Source organism: Ischnura elegans, chromosome 1 (genome assembly GCF_921293095.1).
Source record: "Ischnura elegans chromosome 1, ioIscEleg1.1, whole genome shotgun sequence".
NCBI classification, from domain to species: domain Eukaryota; kingdom Metazoa; phylum Arthropoda; class Insecta; order Odonata; family Coenagrionidae; genus Ischnura; species Ischnura elegans.
The window spans coordinates 95,481,563-95,497,947 of NC_060246.1; the positions used below are offsets into that span (position 1 = coordinate 95,481,563).

Below are 16,385 nucleotides of genomic sequence, written 5' to 3' on the forward strand. Positions count from 1 at the left end.
AAACCTCATGGAACTCAAGTTGCCTAAGCAAATGAACTAAAGAACTTAGCTTTAGTTTTGAAGAGCCAAAAATACCTATACTTCTCACGTCGTTTAATCAGCCTTAAAACTCTTGCTTTTTAAGTTCAAGAAAGAAACTAAACGCTACAAATGAATATCACATTGGACGGACGCAGTATTAAAAAAGGCCTTGTGATGTGAAAACTCTGCTTTCCGCGCGACTCACCTCTGCGAAGGTGGAGAGGGAAAAAGAGTATCGGCTGTTGCCTTTCGAGGAAACAGTTCATTTTCCTCTCTCTTAAGCATGCCGAATTAATCTCTTCACTTTACTTCAATACCCGAGCCATATTTCTTATGCGTGGGATGGTTCCCGAAAAATATCTAATCCTTAGTATTTTCACTCGAGTAATGCGTTAAATGGTCAAGTCGATCTATAAATAACCCTTTTTAACACCCTCATTTTAGTTTTTTTAAGTCAATGAAGACGATTTTCCGTGCTTTAAATGACGATTTTCAAGACTTAAGTTCTAAAAAACTTGAAAAATCGGCCTCAGTTACCGAGTTCCGCGGCGTATAGCTCAGCCTTGACGCGCGATTAAAAAATCGCTCTTTTTTCCTTCTTCTCAAAAGTGTTTTTCCAAGATTTCTGCTTAGTACTTTTTAGAAATCTCTACTATATATTGTGGTTCAAATTTTCCGAGTTATATTTTTCGCAAACGAAAGATAGTTTCTACTTTATGTCAAATTTCAAGTGAAAAACGGGTCGACCATTTCGCGTTGTAAAACCAGACAGATGAAAGCCAAAATCTTCAAAAGTCATTAGAAGTATAGAAAAAGCACCAATTGTAAGGAATATTGCATTTTTTTATTCCATAAAAATCATACCAACGCAACACCACCTGGATAAATTTAAAAATTTTCGAGGATTAACGAGATCGCGCGTGGTTTTGAAAAGTTGGTCATGTTTGGGCCACTGTATCATCACTAAAGCGTCGTATTTAGGTAAAATGGCATATAAGTATATATCTGGTAATGATTTATGAGTATTTACGCTAAGTTTCAAGCCTCTATCCCCAAAAAGGTGATTTTGGACTTGGTTCCAGCTTTTTCCGATTTCGGACCGGTGCACCGCGGTGTGCACCGGGTCGGAAGACGATCGGCCGCCGCGGCTGGCGTAAAGGTATTCGGCGCCCACGTCGACAACTGTAGAGTGTACAGCAAGCTAAAAATACCAAGCCAAGACGTTGGAATGACTTATCGGCTTTAAAAACTGTATTACTACATGAGTTTCATGATAGCACTTCCTGTCGGCAGATTGCTGGACCTACTAGCCTCGAAAGCCGTGTAACCGTAACTTACTCGACTCGACATTTGCAATGCTACTCGAAACGCTCGAGTCGAGTACCAACTACTTAAGCGCATAAAAGTACCAACTACTCGACTCTACTCGAACTTTCGAGTACTCGCAAATCCCTAGAAGATAATGTTTTTTGTTGTTACGATAACGCGGCGCGAAAATTCAAATGACTGTTGGAAACGCGGTCATATTTAAATTTGTGGTTCGAAGAACTACTGGAATCGGAATCGATTTTTCACATTGACAAGTACTCATTTTCGATTCCGATTCTTGGCCGAGAATCGAGGAATCGAAGAACCGAGGAATCGAACCGACCCATCACTAATTTTAATAGATGTTATCGATAAATAGAATCAGTGGTAAATCAGTAAATCAGTGGTAACTTTCACATAAGCAGGAACTTAGCCTTTTGTAATTTGGAACCAGTTGAACCCCGAAATTTTGCACACCCACGTCTGGAGTGTAGATTCATTTGTGCCTATCTTTTGAAATTCAGTGTCCTAAGTATTTGGGGACATATAATCATCGAGTTTTACCGCAAGAAGTAATAAAAAGAGCCTGGGAAACACCAAAAGTAAAACCTTGAAATGCAAGTGTCATTATGTCTACATTTGTTTGAAGTGTAATATTTTATTATTTAGACTATTTTTGTCGGCTGTTATTTTAAACTAACCAGGAAAGTCCTTGAGTGCGTAGTTTCTAAAGTAGTGCAAAAATCTTTCGACTCATGCCAACAAATACAACTTATACTGAAACAGGGAGCATAGATTATATCAGAAGCGATGTAAAAATTGTCCCCAGGCATGGAAAATTTTTTTACAGGAGAAATCGCTCGCAGAGGCCATCTAATGAGTCAAAGATGAAAATTCGTACACCCTTCCTTAACATTTTTACTCAGGAACTGGTTTGATAGATTGCATTATTTCACTAGGTAAGGATATTGATCGTCTTGATTATTGGTCTCAGATTTTTGATGAGCGAATGTTGCAATTGATTTTGCATTGGACAAATACGAAGCTTCAAGCTATAAGAAAAAAGCATAAAAAGGATAGTAGGCCAGAGCTACAAAACGTTGATTTCATGGAATTAAAAGCTTTCTTGGTCTATTGGCTAATTCTATGCTATTCAAATCTAATGATATAGACATTTGCAGTACATTTGACACAGATGGCACATTAAGGGAAATTTTCTGATCAGTAATGTCAGGACAGCGGTTTACTATACTTCTTACGAGTGTCCGTTTTGATAACCCAGCATATCGAATGACCCAATACAAAACCGACCCAGTAGCTCCAATTTTTGAGTTATTTTGCTTTCTAGTAAAAAAAACTCCCAACGCTGCTATTTGTTGGGAACGCTAACTTCCATCGATAAAATATTAATTGCCTTCAAATCCTGATGCCGTTTCAAAATATATATTCCTAGCAATGATGATGCGTTCGACTGATGCCGAAAACATTTATTTAATTAACGCATATTTGTATGCAGGAAAAGACACAAATGGGATAGTTTTGCCAGACAAACACAAAAAGCTATCAAAACCATCCCAGAAATATCGGATAATTGGTTCACATCTATTAAACTGGTAGGAAAATTAAAAAAAGGGCTGATGTACTTCGGTACAGTCATAAAAAATAAAGGGGTTTACCTTGTGATTTTGTACCATCCGAAGGGCACATAATGGTCTCTTCTCTTTGCCAACATGACTGTAATATCCCATGTCCCCAGAATAAATAAATTTGCTTAGTTTCATTAGTGCTTTAAAGGGTAAGTGATGATATAGAGTCGAGGAAGCCAGACGTAATTGCATTTTAAAATGCGACTAAGGGTGGCATAGATACTTTAGACAAAATGTGCTGTAGCTACACATCCGGCTGAAGGACTAGGAGGTTGCCAATGACAGTATTTTTCAGAATGTTAGATATTTCCTTTGTCAACTCTTTTGTGCTTCAGCAGTCTGCGAAAGATAAGACACAAAAGACATGACACGCTTTAATTTCATCAAATCGATAGCTGCAGATCTTTTTAGAGCCCAAATGGGAAGAAGAATGTCAAATCTTAGTCTCTAGAGACAGGTAGAATTAATTACTGCGTAACTTCTCCATCTACCGTTTGAAGAAGCTGAAGAGTTGAAGGGTTCAAGAAGCGGACAACATGTAGACTGTGCACGCCATACAAAAAAATGGAAAACCTGCTTCTTATGTTTCTGATGCATAAAGCCTGTGAGTGTGCTATTGTGAAAAAATGGAATTTTGATCGCTTGCAGAATGCATCAAGAAAAGGAATAAGTGGGATAAATTTCATGCTTATTTAGCCTTCCAACTTTAACATTTAAGGCCTTATTTTTAAATCTGGCAAAATATTAATGCTTAAATACGATAATAATAACTCAAGTGTTTTTGACATCAGTTTTTGGATCATGTTTCAAATAACAATTTTTACCAAAAATTGGTTCGTAATGGGAATGTATAAAATTAAATATAAGTTTTAGAATAGTTAAGAAGTTAAAGAAACATTAAACTAACAAGGAGACTTTGCCTTACTGATGTCAAGAAAGAAGATGAAACCTTTTTTATTTGAAAGTAGACACTTAGATAGGAATACTGTTCAAGGGTTTTGTCCAAATACGCCCTCTCTCTTTTCCCTTGAAGGAGGAAGGTGCAATGCTCTGGTTTCGTGCAATAAACTGCTTTACTTGCCTGTAAAAATATATATCGCACGGTTGGCTTACGGATGTGCACTTCGGTGGTATAGTTTTTACGCTGCATATCGGTTCTCCTTCCTCGTCGATAAATAGTTCATCATAAATGGCATTATTTTTTTGTCCCCCACGAATCAATAAGCAATAAAAATGTACTGTTCTTAACGTATGGCTGGAGAAAATTTTTTTAAAACTTGAAATACAACCCAGTCGTAAGTTTTCCAGATTTAGAATACACAACAGAAACATTTAAAAATTCACTCTCGAGTTTCTTCGCTCACTCGCGGACCAAAATCACCTCCAGATTCTGGCATGCACAATAAAAACTTTAGGAAGCAGCTTTCCTGAGGCCGTAATAGCATACTGCGCTGTATATGAGTGTATTACTTTGATCACGCTCCCAAGAGCCACCTGAACAATATTCTCTCTTGTCTTGGTGAGCGATCTCTTTATATCCACCCCTACGGACACCCGGTCTGATCTGTATTAATTGCGAAATCTATTACATTTGGAGATTGAGCTTTTTGTTTGCTCCTGAAACGTCATTGCTGATTGCAATTTTTCTTCAGCACACGCTTGCTTGCCTGCTGACACGTATTTTATTATTTTGCGTTGTGAGATTCGGTGTCTCTTCTTGAAAGATGCAACCCATGACGCACTGGTAGAGGATTCAAATCCTGGAGATATGTGCTGAAATCACGCTGAAATAGCATATTCTTGTAAACACTGTCATCACTGGCTCAATCCTGTTCCTGGCTTCAACAAATCGATCCTATACCCATCTGTAGATCATTTCAATCTTGTCGAGTTTCCTTCCCCTTGACTTGATTTTATATCTTTCTCCCATATGGAACCTGAAAACTCTCCGGAGACAGTATATTTAAAATCTTTTGCTTTGGAAATGAGTTCCCTTCACTTCGATGCCAGCACCACAGTTTTATCACTCCTGATTTGATGAATCTTGGCACGGAAAGAATAATTCGAAGCAAAGGTTAGCTAGAGACATAAATGTCAGTTTAGGGGTTATTCTCAAGAAGCAGTCGAGTAAAAAAATGTAAAACGTCCTAAATGAACAAATCTGAAGAAGATGGAACAGATTACAAAAAAATGGAGGAGGTGGCAGACTGGAAAAAATTTACTCTCACCGAGTCTCGAACCCTGGTCTTTCATAACAGAAGCGCAGCACACTACCACTCGGCCAAATCGGCGTTAAACAATAAGCGAAATTTGTTAAATTAAATTTAACGTGACCATATTTTTAAATTTTAAAATGCTTTTTTCTCTCAAACCCGGGCGTATTTGGACAAAACCCTTGAAAAGTATTCCTATCTAAGTGCCTACTTTCAAATAAAAAAGGTTTCATCTTCTTTTTTGACATCAGTAAGGCAAAGTCTCCTTGTAAGCAATAAAAATGACGTTGAAAAATTTTATGAATTTTTTATTTATTCCGGTCTCTCAGACCGCACGTCACTGGTTAAGGGTTAAAAAATGTTTGAAAAAAATTTCATAATAGTCCTCTGTTCACTTTCCTATCAAGAAGTGGCTGCAATTTTTTTCTAAACTGCCTTTTTAAATACGAGTGATTCTCCTTGATGCTAATTGAATTTTTATCAAGAAGGCCATTTCAATGGATGCATTTATGGTAACATAGTTACTGAATAGCCATTTCCCCTGAAACGTTATATTTTTTGATAGAAAGCTGTGGAAATATGTTTGTACATGACAATACCCATTCATTGTAGTGCATGCTTACTTTTTATTGGCTTATACAGTAGGAATCTAATGTGGCAAAATGCAGAATGTGGTAATACTAAGTATTGATAATTGTATTAATGACAAATGAATCAGAACCGCAATAAATAAACATTTAACCGGAAACATTACATTAAATTAAATGCAGTTTTGACAGTATATAGAATTATATGTATAATTGACTATATAGAAAAATGTTATTTTCATTTTATGAATCCTAATTGGAAGTGAGGATGGGTTGTTTAGGACCTAATGCATAGAATGTATTTTGGAATTGCAGGGTTTTATCATCTGTTTCTGGAGGCTTATGAATATTGTTTTTATTTTTGGGAAAAAAGGAGGAATGCCACAAAAAAATGAATCTGATGCTAGCTGTGGGGCATGCAAATAAATATGTTGGTAGATGTGGACACAACAGACTTTATTCACACGTAAAATGACAATGCTTTTTCACAAATACATGGCCAGGAAGTAAGACATGAAAAGATAAAGATGTTCCTTTGCTTACATGATTTGGCTAACTATATTAACTGACCATCACCCCAAAAAATGGCGGAGCACTGAAACTGAGTGTCTATGAAGAGGTGGCATTCATGGGAGCATACCACTGCACAGCTTTCTTTCTGCCTCTCTGAAGCTGTTTTTAGCACTCTGTCTCTCCTTTACCTTGAATGCACTCTTTGTCAGACCACCTTGCATAGGTGGATGTCCCTTCTCCCATTAACCCTAGTGGATTATCACCCCATCTTACTCTCATTTGGACTCATTCTCTTTTCAATCTTGCGTGGGTTATTAATACTGTGCATAAGGTGCATGTGAAAATTTTGTTGTTAAAGAATGCTCTAAATGGAGCAAATCTAGCGAAAAACATAGTAATCTTTAATTATCTATTGAAACTTGGACTAGAAAATCTGCTGTCAATCAGCATCCTCTACGAGGCTATTCATCCATATCAATATTCATTGTATCCGTATTCATTCGCTGTCATCTGGGCTGAAGAAGATGAGTCACCTGTTTGGCATTATATAACCAAACACTAATTTGTCTCTATCAGTGACTTACCTCTAAAGGATTTGAAAATTTTGTAATCTGACATTAACACCCTGCTAAGGGCAAATTATATTTAAATTGGTAGTCTGTACATTTATGATTTGCAAAATTTTAAGAAAAGTGAGTTGATTGAGTTGAAATACACATAACTCTGACATTAGTAAGCTTGTTTTGCTTATTTAGGTGGTAATGGCAGTAATGCCACTTGCAAAAGTGGTTAGTGGATTTTTTTCCATTTCACCACTAATCAAATAATCACTTAAGGTACTATCACACCCTCAATATGTCAAAAATATTACTGAATGGCTTACCCCTCGCAATCAGTGCAGAGCATCAGAGCGTGATTTGGGTTGTCAGTAAAACATGCGACATTATTTTGCGTGGATATTAGGTATGAGGCCGTATGCTAGGACTGGTGCATTCCAACATCATATGAGCGTGTCATAGAGGCCGAGTGCCAGTTGAGGAACAATCCTGAGGCAAGGTTTTGGCAATTGTTTGCAGTATGCAGTGCAAAAAGACATGTAATTAGCTTACATGAATTAAGAATTACATCATGTTTTGGACTCATTCTATTTTAAATGCTTCATGGATTAATATTTTAGGAAAATGATACCTGGCTAGATTGAATTTCTTTTTCCAAATCTTAGGAATTTCTCTTTATTCCATCATGAAGTTTGTAATAAGAGAGGTAAAAACAGCTTCATGTCACTCATCAACATTTGTTGCCTGACGTACTCCGTTTATTCTGCAATTATACTTATGATTTTGTCCTCTTTCTTAAGGAGGGTGGTGATTGTAGGTGGCTGAGACAGCCTGTCTTCAGATTAACACCTATTAGCTGTCTTGTAATGGAATGAGGCATAGTGGCAAGGTAACAGCCAGACGTCTATCTCAGCCAACTAAACCAATCTACCTGCCGTATTTCTGTGAACATAGTCCCCCTCTGACTATAGTCCCCCCCCTAATTTTGAGGTTTCGGGAAAAATTTTTAAAATTCGTTTGAATTTAGTCCAGCCTTTACTTTTACCATAGGCCTTTTTGGAAAAAAAGGGAGGACTATATTCAGATAAATACAGTGTATTAGAATGCCTAGTGGTAGCATTTTCACTCCCTTGAGCAGCGGCACTGTACTGGGCGCAATGGCCGATGTAATCTTTTCATCTGCGTGCAGCTTTGCAGTGGTACCATGGTTTGGAAATAAGACTAGGTGGACAACGATATCAATAACTTATAGAGGAGATGGCAAGGTTTCATATTTTGCTACAATGTTGCCTTTCCTTGGTAAAATACATTGAAATTAGCTTACAACCACTTTGTCAGGCACTCTGCTGTTGAAGTTTAGCAGGTTTTTATCCTGAGGGGTATGCATACAGGGTGACTCCCGTGGAAAATTCACTCGTTATAGTGCTAGCGTAAATACGAGCTGTGGTGCTTGGTGGATTATTTCTTTATGCTTTTCCTCATGGACCAACAAACACACAAAATCACTCGCTATGGTGCTACTTTCACTACAAGCTGTGCTAGTGATGGAGGACTTGTACTGTGTATATCCTGCACTTTTTTTTGTATTATTATTGACACACTCACTCATAAAATGTATGATCTTGGTTATTTAGAAGCTAATTTGATGAGCACCACTCTGTAGAGGCACCACTGGTAACATAAAGCTGATAATCAGGGATGGCAATATAAACTAAACGAAAGTCAAAACCAGTAAAATTTCATTAGTATTGTTTCTCGGGGGGAAATGTAGAAATGAAAATAAAAACAATTATAGCTGCAGAGCTAACCCCAGGGACGAAACGAAACACAGATTATGTTTCACACTGTAGGGACCACGTGCTTCACCTTCAAACAGTTAAGTTTCAACTCACTCACCAAGTACGAAGTATGGTCGAATGAAGTAAAGGTCAGGCCCACCACCATTAGATGCATGGGGCACTCATATTTTGACCACGAACAGGAGAACAGTGAGCGCAAACTGGCTATTCGAATAAAGTTCAATATTTTAACCTCTCAATATTCTGTCATGAAACAGGTGAAAACTATTCCCTCTTATCCTCCTCCACTTAACTTCTGGGATCGAAACTTACCTATGAGCAGCCGAGCTTTGATTAATTTCGTTTTGTTCCCAGGAGTTAAGTTTCATCCTGGGTCAAAACTTAACTCCTTGGTGAATTTAATTTCTTGCGGGAATGAAACTAAACCTAGGCCTCGTACTTTCATTTCCCTCCAGTTTAAAATGTAACGTTTTTGTTTGGTTTCACTTGCCATCCCTGTTTATAATATGGCGGGGACTTCTAGGCCTCACTTTAGTTATATATTTTCCTGTGTTGATCATAGGCCCTTTGACAGCATGTAACCAAACTCCCATGGTAATTTGTTAATGCCAGGTGCTGTACTCACTATGTACAGTGGAAGCTTGGTATAATGAGTGTTCCCTATGTCCAAAGGTGGAGGTCGCCAGCTCCACCACTTGTATTATGTTTTCCATCTTAATACTTTTTATATCTTTTATGTTTTCCCCTTCTTTTTTTCATACTTACTTCGTATCTCTCGTATCATAGCTATTTCACAAAAGTAGAGGATCTGTGTTAGTGTTAACTGAAATAATTATTTTTGATTTTTTTTGAGTTAAATATCGAAAAATTATTCTTTTTCTGATGAATAAAAATGCCTTTAAGATTTCACATAGATGATTTAATTCTCAACCAGTTTCATTGCTGTGCGACATTGTTGGGTACAAATGCAGGAAAAGCTTTTTTCGGCTTGTTTCTGTGTTGCATGGTGTGCGGTGTTGTGGTCACAGTTTTGAGATTTTGTGGGAGAGCTAAGATGCATCAAATTACAGTCAGGTGGCAGAAACCATATTCACGCACCATGCCAAACAGTGGTATTGAACAATGTTTCGCTAGAGGCAGTTGTTGTGTGAGCAGTTCCGTTAGCATGCATTGCAATCAAGCCTTCTGATCATCCCTCTGTACATAAAAACCAGTTGTTGTCATCAGTCAGTGCTGTTCAATTTTTCTCTAAGTACTTCAAGATTGTGAATGACCTAGTCAGTGATTCACTGAAGCACCTGAAATTATTAGATGGAAATACGCACAATGCTCTGATGCATTATTTGATCTCGATTTACATGTCTGAAGAGTTAAATTTCCTGGAAGCATGATATTACAGCTGCTTCAATAATTTTCAGCATGATTATTTTTGCAGTCTCTGGTTTAATTGGTGACCCCATTTACTATCAGCTTAATTATTTATGCTCTCCTCTGGATACCTTGCAATATTAAACCGTGGCAGGGACTTAATGGCATCACTTTATCTATATTTTTTAAAATGTTTATTACAGGGCTTTAGACAGTAAATTGCCAAGTACTCGTTAATACGAGATTCTTCCTATATGGCATACTATAATGGACATCTACTTGAGTGAATTTTTTTTTGTTTCAAAGACTGCTGTTCTTGCAATGTACAGAACAGATTGAGCCCGTCTCCCCTGTCTGTATGATGACATTTTTCTGGCGATTCGCATATAATCTTTAGCTTGGTATCCTACTCTTCGCCACCCAGAGAATGTGCTCAGTCCATATTTTGTCCGAATTTGTAATTTTTAATCATTTAATTGTTTATATGGAAGTTTGTAAACACTCAGCATCAATATAGGAAAAATAAACTTTGGTAATGCATTGTTTATTTTCATCTTGATGCCATTTACCAGAACGATAAAATGCCAAAATGAAACTTGTGTGTGAGGTCTGTCTTAGGCAGCAAAAATATTTTTTATGTTATGTCTGAATGGTGTTTTGGAAAAATGATCCTTTACCTACACTACTCACTTAGCCATATTGGAAAATTGATGAAGCAATTTTTTTTTTCAGTTGCAGCTTATTGATTCCCTCAAAGAGATTGCACCAGTAATTATACAGCTGCAGTCAGGAAAGAAGATAAAAGAGAACATTTGTGATAAGTGGTATTCTATCGAAAACATACAGCTCTTTTAGTGATGTTGAGGAATGGTTGTCTATGGGATTGAAGGACAGTGTAAACATTGTTGCTTTGAGTAAAGATATATTTTTGTTTCATTCTTTGTTGAATGAATGTATGCTTTGATCATCGTGGTGACAATTGTGGATTTTGATTTTTTGTTTTTTTTCTGCTTTGGGAAAGTGTGATTTCTCACAAAATGATGTTGATTGACTGTTGAGTAATTGGAAATATTTGTAAAGGCTGCATCATACCACCTCATGTTAATACATGCTATTAACTTGGAAATAAGATTTTAATAAGTATATTTTTATGCATTTTATTCATAGTTCTTTTAAAAAATTCTGTGTTCATTGGTTGCTGTTTTTTTGGTAAATTTTAATGTTTACAAAGTGGTGTGGAGAATGATGATATTTGGAATACTAGTGCGAATATTTGGCTAGTACTGGAATTAGAATATAATGGCTTTACATAACTCAAATTTGAAACGCTAAAAAGTCATAGGCTTGGATGTATTTAACAACTATGAAATCTAAAGAATTCCTAAACTTACCTATTTTTTAGGGTTAAAGTGAAATATTATTTTATAGCTTAAAGTCATCAGCTGTTATTAGTTGTTTCTTTGGGCCATAAGTAATTATAAATTGTCTTTATTTGTACTAAGTTTGTAAGTGGTAATTAAGATCTATGTAAGAATTAAACAGTAGTGCCCCTCTGGTTTGATGGCTCACCCCAAAACCTATGCTCTATACCTCGAAAGCAGATCTCCCTCCCTCTCCCCATAAACTATTTACGCGTGGGGATTTCTCAAATTGCTGTGGCTGCCTATCGATCTGTATCTCGCTATTAGTTTTATCACGTTATTGTATTCAAATTATCATCCAATATAGTTTACAGTCCTTCCCCAAAATTACGATTGCTCACTATGTGTCATCTAGCCCGTGGGTGATCCGGATTAAGAAGTGTTGATTTCACTTCAAATATCAATATCTTAGATACCTACTCACAAATCCTACATGTATAGGATTCAACTTCTTTAAGTATACTAAGAAAATCTTGATAATGACTGTCACGTTAGCTGAAGCATGGGGATTAACTCAGGTTCAGCCTTTGCTGCCCATTTTCCACCATTTTTTTCCTCGTCGTTGGCGACTGTATTAATATAGTTCCATTCTGTTTCACATTCCTGACTCGCATCATCTGTTACAACCCTGAAGCCAGTGGCATTGCCAGGATGGGGTTCAGGGGGTCCAGACTGCCCCCGAAATATCAAAACACAATTACATATTTTCATTCACAAAAGAAAACAAAATATTAAAAAGATCATGAATTTACAAAAAAAATTTAAAAATGAAGTTTTTTCGATTATTAAAAGTTTAAAATTACTTAGTACCCTGTTTTTCAAAAATTCTCCCCCCCTGGTCTTGGACCCCACCCCGAACGAAACTACTGGCTACACCACTGCCTGAAGCGTGTATATCTCAAAGTCGCTATTGTGACCAATTGTGACATTGTGTCATCGGAGCAACGTGTAGAGGCGTGACGTCATAAACTGCGAACTCTCCGACAGGTGTTGTGGGATCCCGTGCATTAGTTGACCAAATCGAATGTTGCAAGAGTTGATAACGTAACGGTGACGTCAAAAATAGTAGTTGGCTCTAGCGACATTTGTTGTTCCTCGAGTACTATCGCATGCCACCTTTACGAAATACGCGATTGTTGGCGTAGTCTTCGAATGCCCTACATTACACGGTGTCCGAATTACAATTGCGTGATCATCCGGATGAATAATTTTGCGAAATATCTTAGATTGAAGATTGCGTAAAACCTCCGTATTTTTCATCTTTCATTTGATTTTATTTTAAGGATTACACGTTAGGATATAGGGCTGCGTACGCGTTTTTGATGTGAGAATTTCGCCAGCTCCCTTCATTGCGTCTTCAGTCGGAGGAAACGCCAGCAGGAGATGTGGCAAAACTGTTGCATCAAATATGCGTGGCCGCAAACATAAAGCGTAAGATCTCATTCCAATACCACTTCGGAAACCATAGGTTGAAGGTATGAGTTAAAGATATTTCGCAACATCGGAGGCAGTGTTCGAAGAGGGGATAAATATGTAAAGCCACCCGCTTTAAAAATCGTGAATCCGATTAGTAACTCTAGTTTGACAGTAGTACCAAGAGGTGTAAAGAGACACTGGTTTAAGCTTGCGAGCTGGACATTTCAAATTCAATATGGAATACTTAAAGAAACGACGGTAATATCTTTTCTTTTTTAATGCTTCACTAGCAGTCTTCGTACTTCAAAGACTGATTATTAGTACGTCTTATCGTGCTTCACTTCAGTAGGCGTGCCACTTCTTTTTTTTAAAGAGAATATTTGAACTATCTGGTATGGAAATATTGCGATTTGATGGTTGGCTGGGCAATTATGCATATCCGCGGTCGCTTTATTGCACGTGTTATGTGAGCGTTACTACCTTGCGCTATCATTTCTGTATTGTCTGTACACCTCTTTGCATTGTTCATTATTCTCCGACCACGTTGAATAGCTGATGAATAAGAAAGATGCTGCTGAGAAAATTTTACTTTTGAACTCACGGATTTATTTATAAAAATTCTCCTTTAATGTATCGAGAAAATGGGAGTTATAAATATCATGATTATATTCTAAATTGGTAGTGTGTGGGGATTAAAAACGCAAAAAATATGCTTTAATTTTTTAGTCAGATCAAATTTGGTTTAATTTTGAACCTATCTTAGCTCCTACAATTCGATGACTCTATAAATCATCCTTTTCATACATCATAATCGGAAAATTAGTCGATATTGCATAAAAAGACTGTTTACGAAGCGTTTTCTGTGATGGGGTGATTTGCACGAATTTATATTTTTGAGATGGCTGACAGTTAATTTTTGCTTCGCTTTTTGGCTCATAGCCGTTTTTTTCTTGATGCAGGCTTTGATTTGTCTTCGTCTTCTCTCCATGGCTTAAATCGCCAAAAATACTATATCGTTGCCGGTGGATTGCTCTTACCCTGTGTTTTTTCCCTTTCCATGAGTGTGGAAGTACTGGCTTACAGTCAGCTGATGGATAGGATTCTTGCAGGCCATTGGAATATTTCATGAGTTCGTCCATCTTCGCGTGATAATGGTTGCGTAATATTCGATGTTATTAATACCTTTGTTTCAGTGAAAGATAGGAGTGATCAACTTCATCACTATTTATGAAGGCGAATGTTCTGCAATTTTTTGGTTCATCTAGTTCTCTGTTTATTTTCAATAGTTCATTTACGTGTATTACGTGGGCTAAATTTACTGAATTACTGTACTTAGTTATGCCGGTTACTGAATAAATGGATTATTTTACTCGAAATTTTGCCTGCGATAAAATTAGAATAATGTGAATTTCGCTTATTGTACGTACTACGTGAATACATGCGTCTGATAATAATGCTAATACTCGGTCATTGTGTTTCGGCCGAAAGTTCATGTGTCGGGGCCCTAAAATTTTCCTCTGTAAACGCGTCATCAGGGTTTCGATGATCAAGGGATCCTTTTTTTCTCTTTCCGGAGTCAATACCTTGCTTGCTAAAGGGAAGACGTAGTAAAAGTTGTAGAATGCTGATTTTTTGTAAACAATTTTCAGTCTATATACACTGCATAGTGATTTTGTTGAAATGGATAGTGAGGGAGTTATTTTTTGGTCAGCCAGTCTCTTAAATGTGAATATAAGTGTTAATCTTGGTTTTCTAATAAATTGAATCACTAAAAGCGTTCTCGAGGCGATCTTGAGAGAAAGAAGTATTTTAAAATTGCTATCAGGGCTCTCGCCCTCTCACGGTTTGGGATATATTTTCATTCTATTGCAAAACTTAGGTAAAAAGGATATTTTAGAATGACCTTTAATTTGTATTTAGCTCAGTCGTTAAGCTCGTTAAGATTTGGAAATTCCCCAACTGAAGGCAGTACTAGTCAGCAGCTTTGTAGCGAAGTATTCCTATCCCTTACGTTTGAAAACGGCGTGGAGGAAGAACGTTAGGTAAATGGAGAAGGGGGCATAAGAGATTTGGATATCTTTATATATGATGAATAAAAATTATTAAAATTTCTTTTGTATGTAAATCTACCTTACCCGATATTGGTTACGTTCGAAGATTCATTGGAATCCTATCGTTTCTTTTTAGATATTCGAATACCGTTTGTGCGGGATCCATAAGCGTAAGATTTAAATGTATAATTCATAAAAAATGAAGCATTGTTTAATAATCACCTGATCAATGGATTTGGATTTATCGAAAAGGAGGGTTAGTGATTAATATTTGCATTTGTTGAAATAAGTCGTCGAATTTGATCGAATTTTGTATTCCACTATCACTAACCTGCGGTTATGAAACATGCTCTTTGTATTCCTCCTTTCATTCCAATTTATGTACACTATCAGACTACCTATTGATTAGGAATGGTAACAATACCTACGTGTCTTGCCATTTGTATTTTCTTTAAACATTGAAGAATGGGCTCGGCTGTCAGAATCGTCAATATTCTTACTACCTTCTGTTAAGGTTTCTGCCAATAAAATATTGTTTATCCTCGCAGCTCGGGCATCTAAAGAAGTGGCGATCAATGAAAGTTTCCGAGTTCTTTGGGGTAGAACAAATACATGCAGTAAACAACCTGAATACCGGGCTGCTAAGTACTCTGTTCCACCTAATCACCAATAGGTGAGTACTACGTCCTTCGGGAACTCACTATTTCACCCTTCGAACTTATTGCTATGGTTCATTGCCGTCCTTGGATAAGGATAGGCTTACTCGGTTGACTAGCAACCCTGATCCCTTCCTCACACCTTATAATCTTATCCAGATTCCCGTGAATCCTTCCCGAGTTATTCTTAGGGGATACACTCGAAATATCCTCTAGATGGAAAAAAAACTTCAATTCAGCGTTAAAATGCGCTGCTCATTAATATAAATATAATTGATCAACTAGATGTGGCTGTCAGTGCTACCCACGCCAGCCCTTTTTCATGACGTAGAATACTTACAGTGTACAGTCTTGTCTTATTGAAAAAAAAGGTAGTTGCACTTTTCCACAGGTATTTAATGCGTACAAGTCGTTTCGACTCAAAGAGCCATCATCTGGTACAAGGCACCTAGTGATGCATCTAGAAATACATTAGTATATCACATTCGTAGCCATTACTGGAGTTCTCCCCAGGTTTTTCCGTATCTCTTCACTTGTCTGTTTTTTCACTGTTTCTCCACTGTTCGTCTCTCACCATTTTATTACCCCCTTCCTCAAACTTGTCAAATCCTTCCCCCCACCACTCCCTTAAATTTATAAGTGAGATGCTCTCAGGTACTGTGGTGTCTTGTGCCAGATGATTGCTCTGTGAGCCGAAACGCGTCGTACGCATTGAATAATTGTGTAAAAGTGCAAATACCTATTATTTCAATATGTTGAACTTCCACTATATCCCGCCTGAATAGGTTGGAACTGATCTAGCCTCGCATTAATTCCCGAAGAAATTTGT

General features: G+C 37.2%; 1 protein-coding gene across 1 annotated transcript in view; it reads left to right on the plus strand.

Annotated features, from left to right (window-relative positions):
- Window positions 1-11,157, plus strand: part of LOC124166679 — a 32,714-nt gene extending 21,557 nt beyond the window's left edge. The window contains exon 10 of the mRNA XM_046544328.1: window positions 10,745-11,157. Coding sequence (XP_046400284.1) covers window positions 10,745-10,867 — 123 coding nt within the window. The 3' untranslated portion in view covers window positions 10,868-11,157. The remainder of the gene's footprint in view (window positions 1-10,744) is intronic.
- Window positions 11,158-16,385: the final 5,228 nt, after the last annotated feature.